This window comes from Dendrobates tinctorius, unplaced genomic scaffold (assembly GCF_039654945.1).
Source record: "Dendrobates tinctorius isolate UK_male_01 unplaced genomic scaffold, ASM3965494v1 ptg000024l, whole genome shotgun sequence".
Classification (NCBI taxonomy): Eukaryota; Metazoa; Chordata; class Amphibia; order Anura; family Dendrobatidae; genus Dendrobates; species Dendrobates tinctorius.
In genome coordinates, this window is record NW_027361692.1 from 1,663,309 (window position 1) to 1,689,245 (window position 25,937).

The window sequence follows — 25,937 nt, forward strand, 5'->3', positions numbered from 1 at the left end:
TTGTTCCTTCTGCTGCCACTACGGGTTCCAGTACTGTCAGCTGGTTCTCGCATGAAGACAACCACCAAGATACAGAACAAAAGACAGAAGAACAAGATGCAGAAGAAGCAAAAGCAGAAGAACAGAAAGCAGAAGAACATTAAGCAAAAGACAAAAAATCAGCATAGAAGAAATCAAAATTATAAGCAGAAGAAGACTAAGCAGTAAATGGGGTTGAGTCCGTTCCTCCTCGTGGTGCCCCTGGAAAATGCCTGCTGCTGCAGGCCAAACTGAACGCGGACAAATCCTGTTGTAAATCTTTTGTGACAGGCAGAAGGTAAGGTGTAATCTTAGAACTTTTATAGATAAGTACTACAGGAATGCCTGTCGCCATAAGAAAATGAAGAAAAAGAAGAATAGGAAGAAGATGAAGAAATAGCATATGAAAATTAATAATAGCTGAATAAGAAGAATATGAAGAATGGAAAAAAAAAATTAATGGGAAGAAGAAGAAGATGAATAAGGTGAAGAAAAAGTTGATGAAAAAAATGCTACTGCTGCGGATCATGAAAGAGAAAGTGTGGGAGAAGTACAAAAGAAGGTGAAGAGCATGGAAGTTGTGAAACATACATATCTGACTAAATATAAAAAAGTTAACATAGTCAATATCTTTTTAACTCCGAACGTCTTGAAAAAAAAAATTGGAATTAATGCTATGCCATGTGATTTGAATAAACCACTATGCTTTTAATGTCTCCTCCACCTCCCACAATACATTCTACATGATTCTTATTTGTTTTCAATTATGTAGAATTAGCCAACAAGGAAATAAAGGCCTTTTTTTAATTCCGATACCGGAAGTCCCATTGACTTGAATGGGACTTCCGGTATCGGAATCGGCGATACCCGATATTTTTTTCGTATCGGGCGATACCATCCGATACGATATTTTTGGGTATCGAACGGTATCACTCAACACTACTCACCACACATCTAGATAAGTTCCTTAGGGGGTCTAGTTTCCAAAATGGTGTCATTTGTGGGGGGTTTCCAATGTTTTGGTACATCAGGCGTTTTCCTATCGCGACATGGTGTCCGATCTCAATTCCAGCCAAAAACGTCAAATGGCGCTGCTTCCCTTCCAAGCTCTGCCATGCGCCCAAATAGTGGTTTACCCCCACATGTGGGGTATCAGCGTACTCAGGACAAATTGCACAATAACTTTTAGGGTCCTGTTACCCTTGGAAAAATAAGAATTGAGGGTGAAACGATCATTTTTGTGGAAAAAATATGATTTTTTTAATTGTACGGCTTTATGTAGTAAACTTCTGTGAAGCCCTTGGGGGTTCAAAGTTCTCACCACACATCTAGATAAGTTCCTTGGGGGGTCTAGTTTCCAAAATGGGGTCACTTGTAGGGGGTTTCCACTGTTTAGGTACATCAGGGACTCTCCAAACGTGACATGGCGTCTGATCTGAATTCCAGACAATTTTGCATTGAAAAAGTCAAACGGCGCTCCTTCCATTCTGAGCTCTGCCATGCGCCGAAACAGTCATTCCCCCCAACATATCAGGTATCAGCGTACTCAGGACAAATTGCACAATAACTTTTGCAGTCCAATTTCTCCTGTTACCCTTGGTAAAATAAAAAAAATTGAACCTGAAGTATTTTTTTTGTGAAAAAAAGTTAGATGTTCATTTTTTTTAAATATTCAAAAAAATTCCTGTGACGCACCTAAAGGGTTAATAAACTTCTTGAATGTGGTTTTGAGCACCTTAAGGGGTGCAGTTTTTAGAATGGTGTAACTTTTGGGTATTTTCTATCATATAGACCCCTCAAAGTGGCTTCAAATGTGATGTGGTCCGTAAAAATAAAATGGTGTTGTAAAAATGAGAAAACGCTGGTCAACTTTTAACCCTTATAACTTCCTAACAAAAAAAAAATTTGGTTCCAAAATTGTGCTGATGTAAAGTAAACATGTGGGAAATGTTATTTATTAAGTTTTTTGTGTGCCATATCTCTGTGATTTAAGCGCATTAAAATTCAAAGTTGGAAAATTGCTAAATTTTCAAAATTTTCGCCAAATTTCCGTTTTTCTCACAAGTTATTTGAATTAAATTTTACCACTAACATGAAGTACAATATGTCACGAGAAAACAATGTCAGAGTCACCGGGATCCATGGAAGCGTTCCAGAGTTATGACCTCATAAAGGTACAGTGGTCAGAATTGTAAAAATTGGCCTGGTCATGAACGTGCAAACCACCCTTGGGGGTGAAGTGGTTAAGCAGGATTTTCTGACTCCTTACTCTCCCCCTTTTCTTCCCGTGTCCCTCCCCACCACTGCCCCTTGTCTTTTAAACTCTTCTTACATCCCTTTTGGTTTGCAAATCCGCAGCCTTGTAATGTTATCGTTGTGGTTTATTACGATTGTTTGTTTTTGTAATCTCATTTTTTTTTTACTATTTCTGGAAAATGGAATTTTCATTTCCTGTTATATTATTGAAATTTTCTAAATAAAGTATAAAAAAAAAAAAAAAAGTGCCAACATATTTTTAAACTTAGGCCGGAGTCACAACACCGAATAACACAACCAAGTGCTATGCAATAAAATATCACATAGCACTCGGCCCAGTGTTATTCTATGGGGAAGCTCACATCTGCAAATATTTTCCCATGCCAATTCAGCATGAGAAAACCATCAAAGCAAGCTGCAATTTGCAGAGAAACTGAGCTCATTTGCACCTATACAAGTCTATGGGTGTGAGTGAAACATCAGACTGCACTCAGATGTCACCCGAGGGCAGTGTAATTGCCGTCGACGCCGGCAGCAGAGGAGATGGAGAAATTACTTTCTCCATCTCCTCTGCAGCTGTGCTCCGATTCTGTCATATGAGAGGATTGGAGCACAGTGGCATGACACTCGGCTCCCACTCGCAGCAGAAGAGCAGGAGAAAAGCATATCGCATCCGATGCACTTGCATTGGACGCTACATGCTAGTGTGATTCCGGCCTAATACACATTTCTGGCTAATTATGACACAAGTATGTTCACAAACCTGCTCTCATAGCAGTCAAAATGCTGTGTTAAGGAAGCAGGTTTTGCTGCTTTTTTGGCAGACTTTTACATTATTTTTAACTGCATTTTATGGTGCAGGTTACAAGTGCAGGTGCTTCTCACAAAATTAGAATATCATCAAAAAGTTACCGTATTTTTCGGACCATAAGACGCACTTTTTTCCCCAAAAATTTTTGGGGAAAGTGGGGGGTGCGTCTTATGTTCGCAATATACTTACATCCGTCCATGGCTGGTGGCTGGTGCAGGTGCCGCGGGGCTCTGTGGTGCGGTGGTGGCAGCGGGCTGTGCTCCGATGCAGGGGTAGTGGCTCTCTGTGCTCCGTGGGGGGCTCCGCCGGCATTTCCTCGAAGCCCGGACATCCGTTGCTGGCTGCTGCCATGTTACGGTGGCCTCCGGGAGCATGGACGCCGGGAAGATGGCCACCGTTCCGGGGACGGCGCATGCGCAGGTTCAGATCTCATCCCGAGATCTCGGGTGACGAGATCTCGTTGCCGAGATTTGAATCTTGTCCCCCGAGATCTAGGGACGAGATCTGAACCTGCGCATGCGCCGTCCCTGAACCGGCGGCTATCTTCCCGGCATCCATGTTCCCGGAGGCCACCGCAACATGGCAGCAGCCAGCAACAGATGTGCGGGGGCCTCCGGGCTCTGAGGAAATGCTGGCGGAGCCGCCAAACCTGCACCGGAGCACAGCCCGCCGCCACCCTCACCCCACAGAGCCCAGCTGCCCCAGCCCAGCACAGCTGCCCCAGCACAGCTGCGCCAGCCCAGCTGCCCCAGCACAGCCCACCTGCCCCAGCCCAGCACAGCTGCCCCAGCCCAGCACAGCCCACCTGCCCCAGCACAGCCCACCTGCCCCAGCACAGCCCGCCTGCCCCAGCACAGCCCAGCTGCCCCAGCACAGCCCACCTGCCCCAGCACAGCCCAGCTACCCCAGCCCAGCTGCCCCAGCACAGTCCAGCCCAGCTGCCCCAGCACAGCCCAGCTGCCCCAGCACAACCAACCTGCCCCAGCACAGCGCCGCCGCCACCGCACCAGCCTGGAGCACTGAATGACCCCTGTGACCACTCCTCCACCTGTGCCTGATCCCTTCCCAGGTAAGCTGAATTCGGACAGTAAGACGGACCCCCATTTGACACATTATTATTTTTTTCCCTATTTTCCTTCTGAAAATTGGGGTGCGTCTTATGGTCCGGTGCGTCTTATAGTCCGAAAAATAAGGTAATTTATTTCAGTTCTTCAATACAAAAAGTGAGACTCATAATATATAGAGTCATTACAAACAAAGTGATCTATTTCAAGTGTTTATTTCTGTTAATGTTGATGATTATGGCTTACAGTCAATGAAAACCCAAAAGTCATTATCTCAGAAATTAGAATAATTAACAAAAAACAACAGCAAAGGATTCCTAAGCCATTCAAAAATTTGGGGGAACTTCACAAGGAGTTGACTGCTGCTGAAGTCATTGGTTCAAGAATCACCACACACAAACGTATCCAGTACATGGGCTACAAGTGTCGCATTCCTTGTGTCAAGCCACTCATAACCTATAGACAACGTCAGGAGCGTCTTACCAGGGCCAAGGAGAAAAAGAACTGGACTGTTGCTCAGTGGTCCAAGGTGTTGATTTCACATGAAAGTAAATTTGACATTTCATTTGGAAATCAAGGTCCCAGAGTCTGGAGGAAGAGTGGAGAGGCCACAATCCAAGCTGCTTGAGGTCTAGTGTGAAGTTTCCACAATCAGTGATGATTTTGGGAGCCATGTTATCTGCTGGTGTAGGTCCACTGTGTTTTATCAAGACCAAAGTCAGCGCAGCCGTCTATCAGGAAATTTTAGAGCACTTCATGCTTCCCTCTGCCAACAAGCTTTTTGGAGATGGAAATTTCATTCTCCAGCAGGACTTGGCACCTGTCCACACTGCCAAAAGTACCAATACCTGGTTTAAAAACAACAATCTCACTGTTCTTGATTGGCCAGCAAACTCGCCTGACCTTAACCCCATAGAGAATCTATGGGGTTTTGTCAAGAGGAAGAGGAAAGACACCAGACCCAACAATGCAGACGAGCTGAAGGCTGCTATCAAACCAAGCTGGGCTTCCATAACACCTCAGCAGTGTCACAGTCTGATCGCCTCCTTTCCATGCCACATTGATGCAGTAATTGATGCAAAAGGAGCCCCGACCAAGTATTGAGTGCATTTGCTGAATATACATTTCAGTAGGGCAACATTTCGGATTTTAACATGATTTTTCAAGCTGGTATTATAAAGTATTCTAATTTACTGAGATAATGACTTTTGGGTTTTCATTGGCTATAAGCCATAATCATCAACATTAACAGAAATAAACTCTTGAAATAGATCACTCTGTTTGTAATGACTCTATATAATATATGAGTTTCAAATTTTGCATTGAAGAACTGAAATAAATGAACTTTTTGATGATATTCTAATTTTGTGAGAAGCACCTGTATGTTTTGTCCACAGTGCATGTTTAATAAAGTTAGACTAATTTGGCAAAAAAGCAACCAAAAATGCTGCATAAAATAGCAAAACCTGTTAACTGCAATTTTTACAGCATTTTTGCCCTTTCTCATTGTTTTTATGGGTGAAAAAACACTGCAAAAACACTGAAAAAATTGACATGCTGCAGATTTAAAAAAACACTGCAGTTTCTCATTTTTTTAAAAAAACAATTGTAGCTATGAAATTTCTGAAATCTCATAGCTTTTTCTGGTATTGTAAAAACCAGCTTCTTATTTGCATAAAAAATGCTGCATGTCGACATAGCCTTACTATGTTTTTTGAAAGATTGTGTTATTTACACCAGCATTTTTGTGATGCAAAGATTTCCTTTAGAACCATATGACTCATAATGTGAAAGGAGCATAAAAAAATGCTAAAAAAAAAATAAAATTCACATTAACCCCTTTCTGACATCTGACGTACTATCCCGTCCACGATACCCAGGCCTGTATGACCGGGGACGGGATAGTACGTCAGCGCGATCAGTGGTGTTCACGGGGAAGCGCCGCTGATCGCGGCCAGGTGTCAGCTGATTATCACAGCTGAAATCCGGCACTATGTGCCAGGGGCGGTCACAAACCGCTCTTGGCACATTAACCCCTGGCACACAGCGATCAAACATGATCGCAGTGTACTGGGGGCACAGGGAAGAAATGCGCAGGGAGGGGGCTCTCTGCATGCTTCCCTGAGCCCCTCGAAACAGTGTGATGTGATCGCGCTGTTCCGAGGGCTTCCTCCCTGCAGGCCCCCGGATCCAATATGGCCGCGGGGCCTTCGGGGTCCTGTAGGGAGGCAGCTTCCTCATTGTCAGCTGAGAGCAGGCACTGAGAAAGCCTCTACAGTGTCTGTAAGATAGCTGATCTGACACAGTGCACTGCAAAGTGTCAGATCAGCGATCTGAAACTTTACAGTGATGTCCCCACCTGGGAAAATAAAGTAAAAAAAAAGAAATTAAGTGTAAAAATAATTTTTTTAAAAATTCCTAAATTAATATATTCCCTAATAAATTCTTTTTTTTTAAATAAAAACAATAAAAGTACACATATTTAGTATTGCCCTATAAAACTGTCCCACTAGTTAACCCCTTTAGTGAACTCATTCAAAAAAAATAAAAAAACAAAGCAAAAAACAATGCTTTATCATCATACAGCCGAACAAAAAGTGCAATAACGCACGATCAAAAAGACGGATATAAATAACCATGGTACGTCTGAAAATGTCATCTTGTCCCATAAAAAACGAGGTGCCATACGGCGTCATCTGCAAAAAAAATAAAAAAGTTATAGCTCGCATAAAAAAGCGATGCAAAAATAATTATTTTTTTATATAAAATTGTTTTTATTGTATAAAAGCGCCAAAAAATAAAAAAACTGCCTAAATGAGGTATTGCTGTAACCGTACTGACCCGAAGAATAAAAGCGCTTTATCAATTTTACCACATGCAGAACGGTGTAAACGCCCCCATCAAAAGAAATTCATGAAATGCTGTTTTTTGTTCATTCTGCCTCTCAAAATTTGGAATAAAAAGCAATCAAAAAATGTCACGTGCCCAAAAATGGTACCAATAAAAACGTTAACTTGTCCCACAAAAAATAAGACCACTTGTGGGGGGTTTCCACTGTTTAGACTAGAGTTGAGCGACTTTTGCTTTTTTAGGGTCGCGTTTCGTTTCGTGAAACCCGACTTTTCCAAAAGTCGGGTCGAGCAAGATCGGCCGATTATAGGGAAAAGTCGGGGTCGTCCCGAAACACGAAACCCAATGTAAGTCAATGGGGAATAAAAGTCGGCAGTGAGAGGAGGACAGGAAACACACCAACAGTGCCCATTTGAATGCCAAAAGCATCAATTCTTCTTACTTAAGCTTGTCAACCTTAATTAACTTCATAATACAAGTTACGCACTGAAAAATGGGGGTTATTTGGCTAAAGTTGTGGGGGGGGAGGGCTGGCTCCAGGTTTTCATGTGCCCTGGGCGAAAGAGCGCCCCTTTAACACATACCACAACTCATCATGCTCCGATACGGCAGAGAAATAGCGGTATAGTACAATGAAAAATACTTCACTTTTTACATCTCATGACAAGGCCCATCTATTTCTCCATACAGAATCATTGGTCCCATATAATGTTTGAAACAGTATATGATGAGCTCCACATAATGCTACAGTATATGTTGGTCCCCATGGATGAAGCTCCACTGTCTTATGGGCCCAAATAATGCTCCAAACATAATGGGCCCCATTTCTAATGCTCTAGTGTATAATGGGCCCTGTAAATGCTGCTCCAGTGTCTGATGTCCACCTTTGGAATGTTCCAGTGTATGGTGGGCCCCATCTATCATTCTCCAGAGTATAGTGCTCCCCAAAAATTGCTGTCCCAACATTGAAAACAATCAAATAAGTCTCCTCGCTAGGGAATCCCTGTACTAGTCTGGACTCCTCGTCGTTCCCATCTTCCATCTCACTGCACAGTATTTCAACCTTGCAAGTGCTGTGATCCTGAGCAAGCAGGGGGGCCCACTCGTTGGCGACGGCACTGGCACAGGGCCCCTGATAGTATGGTGGTGTGTCTGATGGTGGGTGGTCCGAACCTGCACTTTCATCTGCAGCTTCCTCTTTGTCACCGTGTAAGATGGAACTGTATATGGGAAGGGTAACCTGAGTTTCATCAGGGTCAGATTCAGGCCGTGTAGCGTGCGAGGGGAATGTAGTGGTCTGGGTCAATGTACCAGCAGATTCATCGAGCAGTGGCTGGGCATCAGTGCACTTGTGTCGCCCCCAGGAGTACGGTCGCCACAGTGGCATTACCTTCCTCCTAGGGAGTGTGATGTCATGCTTGGGAGCAACGAAGGATCTCTCTAGCAGGTTAACTGATTGGGCGGCGTTATTCCCATGAGTCATGACCCTCCAAACAGCGTTCATGAAGGCAAAGTGTTTGTTTTAGGTGGGCAGTATGGTTGCAAAGCTGAACCTTAAAGGAATGTCCAGAAGGGCACCACCAGGAGTGGAGCCTACGGTTTAATTCGACTCCACCTGGGAAACCTCAACCATGCAAGCTACAGAACAGATGCACACATTGCAAGCTTAATTCCGTTAACGAACGAGACTCCGTCATGCCCCGCGGTCCGAGTCCGGCTTACTAGAGGCACACGTGAGGCTCTGGCACATGAGATTGGCCAATAACTGGTGTGTCATGCCCTTACATGTCCGTGGCTGCATTTGCGCTACACTGAAAAGGCCAGCGTTTGTCGCTTACAGGTGCAGATAACCCGCTGAACGTTAGTGATGGGGATCTGTGATTACAATTATTACCCGCGAACGATGATTTCCCAGTAAGTGCAGGTCAACCGCAGTTCCGGAATTAGGCCTAACCGTCATTCCTGAAAAAATGAAAAACTTACGTGTGCAAACCACAGGTGCTGTAGCTTGCTTAACAGCTCGCCATCTGTTCTCAGGCCCAGTATGGATTACACGTGATTGCACAAAGGTGAGAAAGGGTACCGTATCCCCGGATAACATGTATGGATAGCGTACACATTCAAAATATATGTCTATACATCAGGAGGCAGGCTCAGACGGTGTCAGGCCCAGTATGGATTGCACGTGATTGCACAAAGGTGAGAAAGGGTTCCGTATCCCCAGATAACATGTATGGATAGCGTACACATTCAAAATATTAGTCTATACATCAGGAGGCAGGCTCAGACGGTGTCAGGCCCAGTATGGATTGCACGTGATTGCACAAAGGTGAGAAAGGGTTCCGTATCCCCAGATAACATGTATGGATAGCGTACACATTCAAAATATATGTCTATAAATCAGGAGGCAGGCTCAGACGGTGTCAGGCCCACTATGGATTGCACATGATTGCACAAAGGTGAGAAAGGGTTCCGTATCCCCAGATAACATGTATGGATAGCGTACACATTCAAAATATATGTCTATACATCAGGAGGCAGGCTCAGACGGTGTCAGGCCCAGTATGGATTGCACGTGATTGCACAAAGGTGAGAAAGGGTTCCGTATCCCCAGATAACATGTATGGATAGCGTACACATTCAAAATATATGTCTATACATCAGGAGGCAGGCTCAGATGGTGTCAGGCCCAGTATGGATTGCACGTGATTGCACAAAGGTGAGAAAGGGTTCCGTATACCCAGATAACATGTATGGATAGCGTACACATTCAAAATATATGTCTATACATCAGGAGGCAGGCTCAGACGGTGTCAGGCCCAGTATGGATTGCACGTGATTGCACAAAGGTGAGAAAGGGTTCCGTATCCCCAGATAACATGTATGGATAGCGTACACATTCAAAATATATGTCTATACATCAGGAGGCAGGCTCAAACGGTGTCAGGCCCAGTATGGATTTGACGGCCCAGACTACACAGCGGAGGAGCAGGGAGAGGTAAAGATTGCAAATGCTGGGGCCCTGCCCAAGCAAGGGGGGCCCACTCGTGGGCGTCGGTACTGGCACTGGGCCCCTCATAGTACGGCGGTGTGTCTGACGGCGGGTGTGCACCACCACCATCAGAGACACTTGATTGCACTATGAGGGACCCTGTGCCAGTGCCCGCGCCCAAGAGTCGGCCTACCCACCTGTCCAGGGCAACGGCACTCGCACGGTGTCGTGCGCTAGGTGGTGACCCCGGCCATGGGGGGGAGGCAGCAGTTAGGGAGTTTTAGAAAGTGGCATATGTTGATGTTGGACATTCAGCTGATGCAAAAGGTGAAATAGGTCAAGTCCCAGGAAGAGGTGGACCAAAGCAAGCCATTTTTCTGTCACCCTATGTGTCATCAGGGGAAGGTGGGACAAAATCCTTGGAAACCCATGAGTGGTTCATTTTAATGAAGGTTAGATCATCCACATTTTGGGTTGACAGACGGGTCCTTTTTTCTGTCAGGATTGATCCAGCTGCACTGAAGACTCTTTCCGATAGCACACTTGCAGCTGGGCAAGCGAGCTCCTGTAAGGCATATTGTGCCAATTCAGGCCAGGTGTCCAGTTTAGCGGCCCAATAGTCAAAGGGGAATGACCTGTGTGGGAGAACATCGATATGGGAGGAAAAGTAGTTTGTAACCATAGTTGACAACTGCTGTCTCCTGTCACTTTCCATCGATGCAGTATTACCAGTTGTGTGAGCGGTACTTGAAAAATCAGTCCACAATATTGTCATGAAACCCCTGTCTCCAACGCCACTTCTGCTGTGTGCACCACGAACACCTCTGCCAAGCTGACCCCGGCCCGTACGGCTCGTGTGAGAACCATCACTGCTGCTGTGTGCTGGGAATGCCTCAAGCAACCGATTTACCAGAGTTGCTTGTTTATTAGCCAATATTAGGTCAAGGTTCTCCTGTGGCATGATGTTTTGTAATTTGCCTTTATAGCGTGGATCCAGGATGCTGGCCAACCAGTAGTCGTCATCGTTCATCATTTTGGCAATGCGGGGGTCCCTTTTTAGGATCTGCAAGGCATAATCTGACATGTGGGCCAATGTTCCCGGTGTCAATGATGCACTGCGAGTGCTGGTTGCAGGAGCACTTTCTGGCAAATCCACATCCCTCCAGTCACGCACAAACCCTGTACCAGACCTTGCCACGCCAACATTTTCACTTGCCCCACGAGATGCATCCTCCTCCCCTAAGTAATCATTCCCATCATCCTCCTCCTCCTCCTCCTCTTCTTCCTCCACCTCGTCCAGGAGAGGTCCCTGAGCAGACAATGGCTGAATGTCATCAAGGATTCCCTCCTCCTCTTCCTCCTCATCAACATTGGCTGCAGAAGCCTGCTCCTTAAGGTGCATCAAAGTTTGCATGAGCAGACGCATAAGTGGAATGCTCATGCTTAGAATGGCGTCGTCTGCACTTACCAGCCGTGTGCATTCCTCAAAACACTGAAGGACTTTACAGAGGTCTTTCAGCTTCGACCACTGCACACCGGTCAACTCCATGTCTGCTCTCAAAGTGCCTGGCCGTGTATCCTCCCACAAATGCATTATGGCCTGCCTCTGCTCGCACAGCCGCTCCACCATGTGCAGGGTGGAGTTCCACCTTGTTGCAATGTCGATAATGAGGCGGTGGTTGGGAAGGTGGAGCAATCGCTGCAGCTTCTGCATACGAACGGAGTGTACAGGCGACCGGCGGATGTGCGCGCACAGTCTTCGCACCTTCTGGAGCAGGGCTGTTAACTCCGGATAATTTTTGAGGAAGCACTGCACCACCAGGTTCAAGGTGTGAGCCAAGCAAGGTATGTGTCTGAGTTTTGAAAGGGCTATGGCTGCCACAAAATTACGGCCGTTATCACTAACTACCTTGCCTGCCTCAAGATGTACACTGCCCAGCCATGACTCAGTTTGTCGCTGAAAGTACTCGGCCAGCACCTCGGCGGTGTGTCTGTCGCCCAAACACATCATCTGCAACAGCCTGCTGACGCTTTCCACTAGCTTCTCGATAGGGGGACACCTCGTGTGCAACAGTGGCAGATGCAGATGGAGTGCTCGTACGACTGCGCTCTGTGGACGAGCTTTCGCTTCTGGAGGAGGAGAGGAGGAGGAGGGTCGAACGCCTACAGCCAACTGTTTACTATACCGTGGGCTAGGCAGCACTGTCCCACCACCGCTGTCCCCTGTGGACCCTGCATCCACCACATTAACCCAGTGCGCAGTGATGGACACGTAACGGCCCTGGCCATGGCGACTGGACCATGCATCAGTTGTGAGGTGCACCTTTCCGCTCACTGACTGCTTGAGTGCATGGACAATGCGGTCTTTCACATGATGGTGGAGGGCTGGGATGGCTTTGCGAGAGAAGAAGTGGCGACTGGGTAGGTCATAGCGTGGTACTGCATAGGCCATGAGTTCGCGGAAAGCTGCGCTTTCCACCAACCGAAAGGGCATCATCTCAAACGAGATTAGTTTGGCAATGTGGGCGTTCAAACCCAGTGTACGCGGATGAGAGACTGAGTACTTTCTTGACCTACTCATAGTGTCTGGGAGGGTGAGCTGGACTTGAGAGCTGCATATGGTGGAAGTAGCGGTGGACAGGGCGGACTGAGAGAGGGTTGATGATGGTGATGGAGTTGGTGTTCTTTCTGATGGCCTAGAATCAGTCTTTCGTTGATATAACAGTGGGATTCCCTGACTGCTGTGGCCTTGCAACGACACCTCAACATTTGCTGCTGTGCTAACCGGTGGGCTTACAGTGGGGGAAACAATGTAGCGTTGCTGACTACCTTCGTTGTGATCAGTTGCACATGTGGCACTTGAGGTTTGGTGTTGTGTCCATGCTTGCAAGTGCATGCTGGTTAAATGTCTAAGCATGCAAATGGTATTCAAATTTTTCAGATTTTTCCCTCGGCTAAAGGTCTTTGCGCACTTCTTACAGATAACCTTGGCCTGATCATGAGGATTTTGTTCAAAAAAGTGCCACACTGCACTCTTCCTACTTTGGCAGACATTTTGCGGCCTAGCACGCTGTGATGTTTTGACCCTCTGGACAAGCTGTCCAGCAACTCTTTTGATTTTTGGAACCTGTCTTTGGAGTGCTCCGGGCCTGCCGGATAACAGCTGTTGCAATGTCGATGTCTGCTGTGGATGCTCCTCATCTGAGCTATTGGAAGCAGCACCCTCTTCCCCCAATGGATGCCAATCTGGGTCAACAACTGGGTCATCCATCACCTCCTCTTCAATGTCATGTGCACCTTCCTCTGTGTCACCGTGAATGGTGGTATAGTGTGCGGGAAAGGGCACCTGAGTCTCATCAGGGTCAGAATCTGGCTCTGTACACTGCGAGGACAATGTAGTGCTCTGAGTGAATGTACCAGCAGAATCATCCATCAGCGGCTGTGCATCAGTGCACTCCATGTCAGATTCATCTTGGCCTGGGTAATTCACCATTTCACTTGATAATCCAGGCATGGTATGTGAAAACAGCTCCATGGAGTAATCAGTAGTATGGCCTGCGTCATCCTTCAATCTTGGTTGGGGTGAAGGACATAAGGAAAGGTGTGGTTCATGAACATGAGCCTCCAATGACGACTCAGTGCTTTTACTTTTTACAACTGAAGAAGAGGAGGCGATAGAGCTGGAGGCTGAGTCAGCAATGTAAGACAAAACTTTTTCCTGATGCTCTGGCTTTAAAAGCGGTTTGCCAACTCCTAGAAAACTAAGCCTTCGAAGCCTTATGGAGCCAGACGATGACGCCGGCTCAACACCTCCTGCATTCGGTCCTATTTTGCTCTTGCCACTACCATCAGATCCACCACCAACACCATCATTACCAGCTGGCAACCCCCGCCCAATTCCACGGCCTCTTCCACCAGCCTTCCTCATTTTTGGTAAAAATGTAGACAAAATCCAACAAACTATATAGTAATGTAAAACAAGGTACAAGCTGTCTATAGGACAGGGGAGATTTTGAATTTCTTCTCACACTAGTGGACACTTTTGGATTGTTTGAGGCCCAATGAATATCTGAGCGCTATGTGACAGGCTCGATGGCACTACTGTGACCAAAGTGACTAGAGGATAAGTGAGATTTTGAATTTCTTCTCACACTAGTGGACACTGGACACTTTTGGATTGTGTGAGGCCCAATGAATATCTGAGCGCTATGTGACAGGCTCGATGGCACTGCTGTGACCAAAGTGACTAGAGGATAAGTGAGATTTTGAATTTCTTCTCACACTAGTGGACACTGGAAACTTTTGGATTGTGTGAGGCCCAATGAATATCTGAGCGCTATGTGACAGGCTCGATGGCACTGCTGTGACCAAAGTGACTAGAGGATAAGTGAGATTTTGAATTTCTTCTCACACTAGTGGACACTGGACACTTTTGGATTGTGTGAGGCCCAATGAATATCTGAGCGCTATGTGACAGGCTCGATGGCACAGCTGTGACCAAAGTGACTAGAAGATAAGTGATATTTTGAATTTCAGCAGACACTTGTGGACACTGGACACTTTTGGATTGTGTGAGGCCCAATGAATATCTGAGCGCTATGTGACAGGCTCGATGGCACTGCTGTGACCAAAATGACTAGAGGATAAGTGAGATTTTGAATTTCAGCAGACACTTGTGGACACTGGACACTTTTGGATTGTGTGAGGCCAAATGAATATCTGAGCGCTATGTGACAGGCTCGATGGCACTGCTGTGAGCAAAGTGACTAGAGGATAAGTGAGATTTTGAATTTCTTCTCACACTAGTGGACACTGGACACTTTTGGATTGTGTGAGGCCCAATGAATATCTGAGCGCTATGTGACAGGCTCGATGGCACTGCTGTGACCAAAGTGATTAGAGGATAAGTGAGATTTTGAATTTCTTCTCACACTAGTGGACACTGGACACTTTTGGATTGTGTGAGGCCCAATGAATATCTGAGCGCTATGTGACAGGCTCGATGGCACTGCTGTGAGCAAAGTGACTAGAGGATAAGTGAGATTTTGAATTTCTTCTCACACTAGTGGACACTGGACACTTTTGGATTGTGTGAGGCCCAATGAATATCTGAGTGCAATGTGACAGGCTCGATGGCACAGCTGTGACCAAAGTGACTAGAGGATAAGTGAGATTTTGAATTTCAGCAGACACTTGTGGACACTGGACACTTTTGGATTGTGTGAGACCCAATGAATATCTGAGCGCTATGTGACAGGCTCGATGGCACAGCTGTGACCAAAGTGACTAGAGGATAAGTGAGATTTTGAATTTCAGCAGACACTTGTGGACACTGGACACTTTTGGATTGTGTGAGACCCAATGAATATCTGAGCGCTATGTGACAGGCTTGATGGCACTGCTGTGAGCAAAGTGACTAGAGGATAAGTGAGATTTTGAATTTCTTCTCACACTAGTGGACACTGGACACTTTTGGATTGTGTGAGGCCCAATGAATATCTGAGCGCTATGTGACAGGCTCGATGGCACTGCTGTGACCAAAGTGACTAGAGGATAAGTGAGATTTTGAATTTCTTCTCACACTAGTGGACACTGGACACTTTTGGATTGTGTGAGGCCCAATGAATATCTGAGCGCTATGTGACAGGCTCGATGGCACTACTGTGACCAAAGTGACTAGAGGATAAGTGAGATTTTGAATTTCTTCTCACACTAGTGGACACTTTTGGATTGTGTGAGGCCCAATGAATATCTGAGCGCTATGTGACAGGCTCGATGGCACTGCTGTGACCAAAGTGACTAGAGGATAAGTGAGATTTTGAATTTCTTCTCACACTAGTGGACACTGGACACTTTTGGATTGTGTGAGGCCCAATGAATATCTGAGCGCTATGTGACAGGCTCGATGGAACAGCTGTGACCAAAGTGACTAGAGGATAAGTGAGATTTTGAATTTCAGCAGACACTTGTGGACACTGGACACTTTTGGATTGTGTGAGGCCCAATGAATATCTGAGCGCTATGTGACAGGCTCGATGGCACTGCTGTGACCAAAGTGACTAGAGGATAAGTGAGATTTTAAATTTCAGCAGACACTTGTGGACACTGGACACTTTTGGATTGTGTGAGGCCCAATGAATATCTGAGCGCTATGTGACAGGCTCGATGGCACTGCTGTGACCAAAGTGACTAGAGGATAAGTGAGATTTTGAATTTCTTCTCACACTAGTGGACACTGGACACTTTTGGATTGTGTGAGGCCCAATGAATATCTGAGCGCTATGTGACAGGCTCGATGGCACTGCTGTGACCAAAGTGACTAGAGGATAAGTGAGATTTTTAATTTCTTCTCACACTAGTGGACACTGGACACTTTTGGATTGTGTGAGGCCCAATGAATATTTGAGCGCTATGTGACAGGCTCGATGGCACTGCTGTGAGCAAAGTGACTAGAGGATAAGTGAGATTTTGAATTTCTTCTCACACTAGTGGACACTGGACACTTTTGTATTGTGTGAGGCCCAATGAATATCTGAGCGCTATGTGACAGGCTCGATGGCACTGCTGTGAGCAAAGTGACTAGAGGATAAGTGAGATTTTGAATTTCTTCTCACACTAGTGGACACTGGACACTTTTGGATTGTGTGAGGCCCAATGAATATCTGAGCGCTATGTGACAGGCTCGATGGCACTGCTGTGACCAAAGTGACTAGAGGATAAGTGAGATTTTGAATTTCTTCTCACACTAGTGGACACTGGACACTTTTGGATTGTGTGAGGCCCAATGAATATCTGAGCGCTATGTGACAGGCTCGATGGCACTGCTGTGAGCAAAGTGACTAGAGGATAAGTGAGATTTTGAATTTCTTCTCACACTAGTGGACACTGGACACTTTTGGATTGTGTGAGGCCCAATGAATATCTGAGCGCTATGTGACAGGCTCGATGGCACTGCTGTGAGCAAAGTGACTAGAGGATAAGTGAGATTTTGAATTTCTTCTCACACTAGTGGACACTGGACACTTTTGGATTGTGTGAGGCCCAATGAATATCTGAGCGCTATGTGACAGGCTCGATGGCACAGCTGTGACCAAAGTGACTAGAGGATAAGGGAGATTTTGAATTTCTGCAGACACTTGTGGACACTGGACACTTTTGGATTGTGTGAGGCCCACTGATATCTGAGCGCTATGTCACAGGCTCGATGGCACAGCTGTGACAAAAGTGACTAGAGGATAAGGGAGATTGGATTGCTTTTAAAAAAGCAGTATGCAGAGCAGTGGGTAAACAGCAATGCCAGCCTGTCAGGAAGCCTTAAAAGGCAGCCCAACAACCAACACCACTGATACACCACAATATAGCCTCCCCTTGCACTGCACACACAGTGACTGGTGTGTTGTGCAGGCCAAATCGCTAGCAGCAGAAGCAGTTTTTTTGCCTTCTTCCCTGCCTAACGCTCTCCCTACAGAATCAGCAGCAACCTCTCCCTATACTGAGATCGGCAGAAGTAAGATGGCGGTCAGCGTGCACGCCCTTTTATACCCCCTGTGACGCCCACCAAAGCAAGCCAATCACTTGCATGCCCTTCTGAAAGATGGTGGTGACCCCTGCCTATGTCATCACGTTGCCTACAGTGTCCGTGGATCCTGATTGGCTGAAAAAGAGCGCAAAACAAACTTTTGAAACGCGACTTTGGCGCGTAAGTCGCCGACCTCGTGGCCGACCTCATCCTAGGGTCGGGTTTCGTTTCATGAAACCCGACTTTGCCAAAAGTCGGCGACTTTTGAAATTTTTCGACCCGTTTCGCTCAACTCTAGTTTAGACACATCAGGGGCTCTCCAAACATGACATGACATCCGCAGACCATTCCATCAAAATCTGCATTCCAAAACATCACTACTTACCTTCCGAGCCCCGACGTGTGCCCATACAGTAGTTTTCTCCCACATATGGGGTATTAGCATACTCAGGACAAATTGGACAACAACTTTTGGGGTGTAATTTCTCCTGTTACTTTTGGGAAAATAAAAAATTGGGGACTAAAAGATCATGCTTGTGGAAAAAATATGATTTGTTTATTTTCATGCCTGGGCGTTTTAAACTACTGTGAAGCACTTGGAGGTTCAAAGTGCTCACCACATCTAGATAAGCTCCTTGGGTAGTCTAGTTTCCAAAATGGTGTGATTTGTGGGGCTTTCCACTGATTAGGCACATCAGGGGCTCTCCAAATGAGATATGGCGTCAAGCCAATTCTGCGTTGAAAAAGTCAAATGGCGCTCATTCCCTTCCGAGCTTTGCCATGCGTCCAAACAGTGGTTTACCCCCACATATCGACTATCAGCGTACTCAGGACACGTCAAGGGTCAAGTTTCCCTTGGGAAAATAAAAATTGGGGGTGAAAAGATCATTTATGTGGAAAAAATGATTTTTTAATTGAACGGCTGTATGTTATAAACTTCTGTGAAGCCATTGGGGGTTCAAAGTTCTCACCACATATCGGGATACGTTCCTTTGGGGGGGTATAGTTTCCAAAATGGGGTCACTTGTGGGGGGTATCCACTGTTTAGGCACATCAGGGGCTCTCCAAACGCGACATGGCGTCCGATCTCGTTTTCAGCCAATTTTGCATTGAAAAGTCAAACGGCACTCCTTCTCTTCCGAGCTCTGCCATGCGCCCAAACATTGGTTTACCTGCATATATGGGGTATTAGAATACTCAGGACAAATTGTACAACAACTTTTGGGGCCAATTTCTCCTGTTACCCTTGGTAAAATAAAACAAATTGGATCTGAATTAAATTTTTTGTGAAAAAAGTTAAATGTTCTTTTTTCAAACATTCCAAAAATTTCTGTAAAGCACCTGAAGGGTTAATAAACTTCTTGAATGTGGTTTTGAGCACCTTGAGGGGTGCATTTTTTAGAATGGTGTCACTTTTGGGTATTTTCTATCATACAGACCCCGCAAAGTGACTTCAAATGTGATGTGGTCCCTAAAAAAAATGGTTTTGTAAATTTTGTTGTAAAAATGAGAAATCGCTGGTTAACGTTTAACCCTTAGAACTTCATAAAAAAAATTTGGGTTCCAAAATTGTGCTGATATAAAGTAAACATGTGGGAAATGTTACTTATTAAGTATTTTGTGTGACATATCTCTGTGATTTAAGGGCATGAAAATTGCGAAATTTTCAAAATTTTCGCTAAATTTCAGTTTTTTTAACAAATAAACGCAAGTCATATCAAAGAAATTTTACCACTATCATGATGTACAATATGTCACACGAAAACAAAGTCAGAATCACCAGGATCCGTGGAAGCGTTCCAGAGTTATTACATCATAAAGGAACAGTAGTCAGAATTGTAAAAATTTGCTTGGTCATTAACATCATGCAAACCACCCTTGCGGTTAAAGGGGTTAACTACAAAGTTTTAGGATCTATAGTAAGATTGTCGCCTCTCCATTACCATGTATATTGTAAGCCTATGAGAGCAGGGTTCTCCCACCCTCTGTACCAGTCTGTCAGTTTGTTTATTTTATATATGCTATATGCATGTTATATGAATGTAACCCTCTTCACATGTACATAACCCTGGAATGAATAGTGCTTTAAAAATAAATAATAATAATAATAATTGCAATAATAATAGAACGTCAAATGATTCAAAAGGCTGTCATGTGATCTAACTTATGCAAATTGCCTCTTTAGAGAGGGAGAGGACTTGAACTCCATTTAGTGCCACCTACTGAAAAAAGCAATTCTAAAAGTTAATATCAACTCTTTAACGATCCTGGCCACATGATTAAGGGTAAAAGCCAAATCACAATCTCAGTTTGCAGACATGTATTTTGGTGTGTTGTCCCTTCTCAGTGCAAAGCATGAGATATGATTTTTCTGTACGAAAGGTCTCTGACAGGGGACTAGGGGATAACATTTCTTTTTGTGGCCTGACATGCCAGTGTGAGGAGGTTTATAAGCAGGGCAATGCTTCTGGGAAACAAAATATACAAATTGCCTCTTCTAACTTAATGATGGAGGAAACATCACTGAATTGAATGAAGGTTCACAGTATACCTGTGGTCTTACAATTGCACTATTTATGTTTTTACTATTCAATGGTTTTCACTTTTTTATACAGTGATCCAAAAAACCTGCTTTTTTACACAGTAATAAAGAGTAGCTATTATTTTAATTTTATTTTAGCAATGTTAGTTTCTACCTAATATATAGCAGTTCTTTGGGGGCTTCGAATCTTGAGATCCACACCAGTTTCTCAAAAAGATGCTCTGCGGGGGATTGCTCAGTAAGTCGGGACACTGAACTGTTGCATAAGCATGTGCATAGAGCTGGGTAAGGGCTCAATAGAAAATCTGATGGCTCACCAGTGCATTGCAAAATGGCTTTCTGAGCAATCAGTGGGGTTTTAAGACCTTGACCCACAAGATAGATTGTGCCTAACATTATATAAAAGAAAAATGTAACGAAAGATACTCTTTAAATACTAAAAAAGCAGCACAGTTCAATTCAAGATTGTCTACACTCTGTGCAGTTGAATTATATCTTAAAAGCTTTGCAAACTAACAAAATAGCACAAACAAACCTCTGGCTGGAGAAGATCATCCACAAAATGCTTAATTTCTGTAAAAAGTAGATTTATTAATGAACCCTGCAATACTTGACACTTTCCCAGCTGGTACAGACTATCCATTATGAATTGCTGCATCTTAAACTGAAAAAGAAAATACAAAAACAAATATTACAGACTTAAATATACAGTATGTATATAAATATATACAATGACCAATGTCCCTCATGGTGCCCAAACTGCGATGAAACACCGGCGCATGGAAGCTACAAGATCTTTTTGGCATTGTAAAAGTTTTAAGTTAATTTAACGTGGATAAACTTGAGAAAGTTTACCAAACCGCTGCATGACCAGCTCTACCCTCACCTACTGTATTTTCACCCATCCCTTGTAGATTGTGAGCCTTCTCGGGCAGGGTCCTCTCTCCTCCTGTACCAGTTATGACTTGCATTGTTCAACATTATTGTACTTGTTTTTATGTATACCCCTCCCTACATGTAAAGCGCCATGGAATAAATGGCGCTATAACAATAAATAATAATAATAATAATAATAATAAAATGCAATTTCAAAGCTAAGAAAGTCCATTCAATAGGACTCACAAGACTCACAGTCTCACAAATTTGACAGTTTAAAAATAAATATCTGAGCCCCTTTTGAATAACTTAAACAAATCAAAGGATGAGAAAATCCGGATACTTGTTATTCAAAGCAATCTTATTTAACCGTTGATTGTCTTTAAGTCTGGACGTACATAACAGCATTAGATCAAGAAGAGAAGAAATAAGAGATTTGTTAGAGGGCAAAAAAACATCTGCCTTTAGAAAAGTAAGAATGTGGATCCCACTAAATAGTATAATTATACCTTTTTAAAGTGGGACAGTTTCTCAAAACTTTTCACTTAAAAACCCCACAAACATAAACATAATATCAACCTAATATCAATGAACTATTGGAGAACACAATAAATATTTGTTTTCAATGGTCATGACTCCACTTGACTACATTTCCCAAGTTTGATTGGATATTGGTAATGAGATATAGAATGGTCCTCAGTAGCAGACAGACTTTCTGAGCTCCTTTCATTAAATGTTTTGTGGTGCTATAATATGGGGAAAAAAAGTAACACAGAGTGAATGCAAGTGTATTCACTGAACACCAAGGAACCGAGGACCAAGGCAAAAGCTTGCATTAAATGATGCAAGTGATCATGCAGTGGCAGTGAGTAGTGGATGGGCTGCAGATTTCATCAGTGAGGTGAGTATAATGAATTATCTATTTTTTTTACATGTTTCTTTTATTATTTTATAGGGTCTGAAGATACCACAGTGCATATTAAGGGACATTAAAACCCTTTACCAAGGCAGTTTACAACTTCATGAACAGGCCAAATTTTACAATTCTTACCAGTGTCAGTTTATGAGTTAATAATTCTGGAACGCTTCAACAGATCTCACTGATTTGTGACATAAGTGACCCATTTTGAAAACTAAACCCCTCAAGGAACTTATTTAGATATGTGGTGAGTAACCCCAAGTGCTTCACAGAAAAATATAACTTTGAGCCATGAAAACAAAAACAAATCACAATACAACATATGTGGGGGAAAACTACTGTTTGGGCACACGGCAGAGCTTGGAAGAGGAGTGCCATTTGACTTTTTGAAAGCGAAATTTGCTGGAAACATTAGTGAACACCATGACCTGTTTGGAAAGGCCCTGATGTGCCTAAACAGTAGAAACCCTCTACAAGTGAAGACATTTTGGGAAATAGACCCCTCAAGGAATGAATCTAGATGTGTGGTGAGAACCTTGAACAACCAGGTGCTTCACAGATGTTTATAAAGTTGAGCTGTGAAAATAAAAAAAAATCAAATTGTTCCCACAAAAAAAGGTATTTAAGTCCCATTTTTTTATTTTCAAAAGGGTAACAGGAGAAATAGCACCATAACAAATTGTCTTGCAATTTCTCATTTTCATAACCCACTGGGAGAGCATCTGCGGTGCCAGAACAGCAGAAATCCTAATAAGTGACCCCATTTTACAAACTACACATCTTGATGAATTAATCTAGGGTTGCAGTTATCATATTAACACCACAGGTGTGTCACAGAATTTTATGCCATTGGGCAATTGAAGAAAAAATAATTACTTTTTTACCACAAAAATTTTGTTTTAGCACCAGATATTACATTTTCACAAGGAGAAATGGGTAAAAATTGCACCATAATTTGACCCACAATTTCTGCTGAATCTAGAAATACCCCATATGCGGCTGTACAGTACTGCTTAGCCATAAAGCGAAACTTGGGAGGGACGAAGCGCTATTTACCTCCTGGAGCGCAGACTTTACTAGAATAGTTTGCAGACTCCATATACAAAGCCCCTATGTGCTAGAAGTGCAGAAGTCCCACTCAAGTGACCTAATTTGGGAATTATACCCCTTTGGGAATTTATCTACAGGTGTAGTGACGATTTTGGCTCCATGGGTATTCCAGACACAAGCCATTGTGGATGTCTCCCAGTTATTCCCCAGCCTCTCCTCTCTGCCAAGCCCTTCATTGGCTTCCTATCGTCCAGAGGCTCCAGTTCAAAACTCTAACTATGACATACAAAGCCATCCACAACCTGTCTCCTCCATACATCTGTGACATGGTCTCCCAGTACTTAACCACACGCAACCTTCGATCCTCCCAAGATCTCCTTCTCTACTCCCCTCTTATCTCTTCTTCCCACAACCGCATACAAGACGTCTCCCGTGCTTCCCCCATACTCTGGAACTCTCTACCCCAACACATCAGACTCTCGCCTACCATGGAAACCTTCAAAAAGAACCTGAAGACCCACTTCTTCTGACAAGCCTACAACCTGCAGTGATCCTAAGTCTACTGAACCGCCGCACGACCAGCTCTACCCTCTCCTAGTGTATTCTCACCCATCCCCTGTAGACTGTGAGCCCTTGCAGGCAGGGTTCTCTCTCCTTCTGTACTTGTGTGTGCCTTGTATTGCTCATGTTTATTGTACTTGTCTATATTTGCCCATTTTCACATGTAAAGCGCCATAGAAAAAATGATGCTATAAAAATGTACAATGATAATAATGTTACTGAGTACACTGCAAACTGCCATTGTAGAGCCCAGTAAGTTGTAGTGACCAGTATGTTAGGTAACTACAAACCCAGAACAGAATGCATAATCACATTTTATTATACACAGGTCCACAGCCTTAACAATAGGACCAGGGAAGTCCCCAATGGACACTCCTAACCAAACCTATAAACAACTAATACAAAGAGTGACAAATTTAAAGGGGTCTGAATACTTTCCGTACCCACTGTATGTGATTAAGCTACTATCAGCTATTAACATCAGTGTACACTGTGGGACTAAGTTTTCTTATGGGTTGATAAAATGGGGCTTTAACCCCTTCACGACCTTTGACGCCACGTAGGCGTCATGAAAAGTCGTGTCAGAACGACCCATGACGCCTATGTGGCGTCATGACTGTAAAGCCCCCCTGCGGGTCGGGTGACCTAGGTCACTGAAAGGTCACCCGACCCGCAGATACAGGGGGCTTTGTTCTTCGCCACAGGGGGCGTGGCTTCGCCCCCACGTGGCTACGATCGCTCTGATTGGCTGTTAAAAGTGAAACAGCCAATCAGAGCGATAGTAATATTTCATCAATGAAAATTGATGAAATATTACAATCCAGCCATGGCCGATGCTGCTGTAGCATCGGACATGGCTGGAGACACCGATTCCACCCCCCCCACTGGCGATCGCCCCCCCGCAACTGAATGACAGCGGCGATCTGCCGCCGCTGTCATCATCTGCCCCCCTCCCATTCCCTCTGCTCCCCGCCAGAGTCCGATAACCCCCTCACCCCCTCTCACCTCCCCTGGCACCTTCTAAGTCCCCCTGTCGCTCCCGGTCTCCGGCGGGTCCGGTTCATGGGCGCCGCCATCTTAGAAAATGGCGGGCGCATGCGCAGTGCGCCCGCCCGAATCTGCCGGCTGCAGATTCCATTCTTTCATTTTGATCACTCTCACAGTGATCAAAATGAAAGAAAAAGTAAATAAACCCCCCGATTATCAACCCCATAGGTAGGCAGAACTAATAAAATAAAGAAAATATTTTTATTTTTATTTTTCCATTAGGTTTAGGGTTAGGGTTGAAAAGAAGGTTAGGGTTAGGGTTGAAAAGAGGATTAGGGTTAGGGTTGAAAAGAGGGTTAGGGTTGGAAAGAGGGTTAGGGTTAGGGTTGGAAAGAGGGTTAGGGTTGGAAAGAAGGTTAGGGTTAGGGTTGGAAAGTGGGTTAGGGTTAGGGTTGGGGTTAGGGTTGGAAAGAGGGTTAGGGTTAGGATTGGAAAGAGGGTTAGGGTTGAATTAGGGTTAGGGTTGGAATTAGGGTTAGAATTAGGGTTAGGGTTGGAATTAGGGTTAGCGTTGGAATTAGGGTTAGGCTTGTGGTTAGGGATGTGTTAGGGTTAGGGCTGTGGTTAGGGGTGTGTTGGGGTTAGGGTTGGAGTTAGAATTGAGGGGTTTCCGCTGTTTAGGCACATCAGGGGGTCGCCAAACGCGACATGGTGCAACCATTGATTCCAGCCAATTTTGCGTTCAAAAAGTCAAACGGTGCTCCCTCCCTTCCAAGCCCTGACGTGTGCCCAAACAGTGGTTTACCCCAACATATGAGGTATCAGCGTACTCAGGAAAAATTGCACAACAACTTTTGGGGACTAATTTCTCCTGTTACCCTTGGGAAAATAAAAAATTGGGGGCTAAAAAATTATTTTTGTGGAAAAAAATGATTTTTTCATTTTCACGTCTCTGCATTATAAACTTCTGTGAAGCACTTGGGGGTTCAAAGAGCTCACAACACATCTTACATATGTTCCTTGGAAGGTCTAGCTTCTAAAATGGGGTCACTTGTGGGGGGTTTCCACTGTTTAGGCACATCAGGGGCTCTGCAAACGTAATGACGACCGCAGACTATTCCATCAACGTCTGTATTTCAAAACGTCACTACTTCCATTCCGAGCCTTGACGTGTGCCCAAACAATGGTTCCCCCCCACATATGGGGTACCAGCGTACTCAGGACAAACTGGACAACAACTTTTGGGGTCCAATTTCTCCTGTTACCCTTGTGAAAATAAAAAATTGCGGGCTAAAAAAAATCATTTTTTGAGGAAAAAAAAGATTTTTTATTTTCACGGTTCTGCATTATAAACTTCTGTGAAGCAATTGGGGGTTCAAAGTGCTGCTCACCACACATCTAGATAAGTTCCTTGGTGGTCTAGTTTCCAAAATGGGGTCACTTGTGGGGGGTTTCCACTGTTTAGGCACATCAGAGGCTCTGCAAACGTAAC

At 44.4% G+C, this 25,937-nt stretch overlaps 1 protein-coding gene across 3 annotated transcripts in view; it reads right to left on the minus strand.

Annotated features, from left to right (window-relative positions):
- The window catches only part of MEI4 (meiotic double-stranded break formation protein 4), a 344,771-nt gene that overhangs the window by 137,984 nt on the left and 180,850 nt on the right, over window positions 1-25,937 (minus strand). For 2 of the 3 annotated variants that reach the window (XM_073569293.1, XM_073569292.1), the window contains exon 4: window positions 20,588-20,716. The exons of the other annotated variant lie outside the window; for it this stretch is intronic. In XM_073569293.1, the coding sequence (XP_073425394.1) occupies window positions 20,588-20,716 (129 nt within the window). The remainder of the gene's footprint in view (window positions 1-20,587; window positions 20,717-25,937) is intronic. 3 annotated transcript variants of the gene reach the window in all.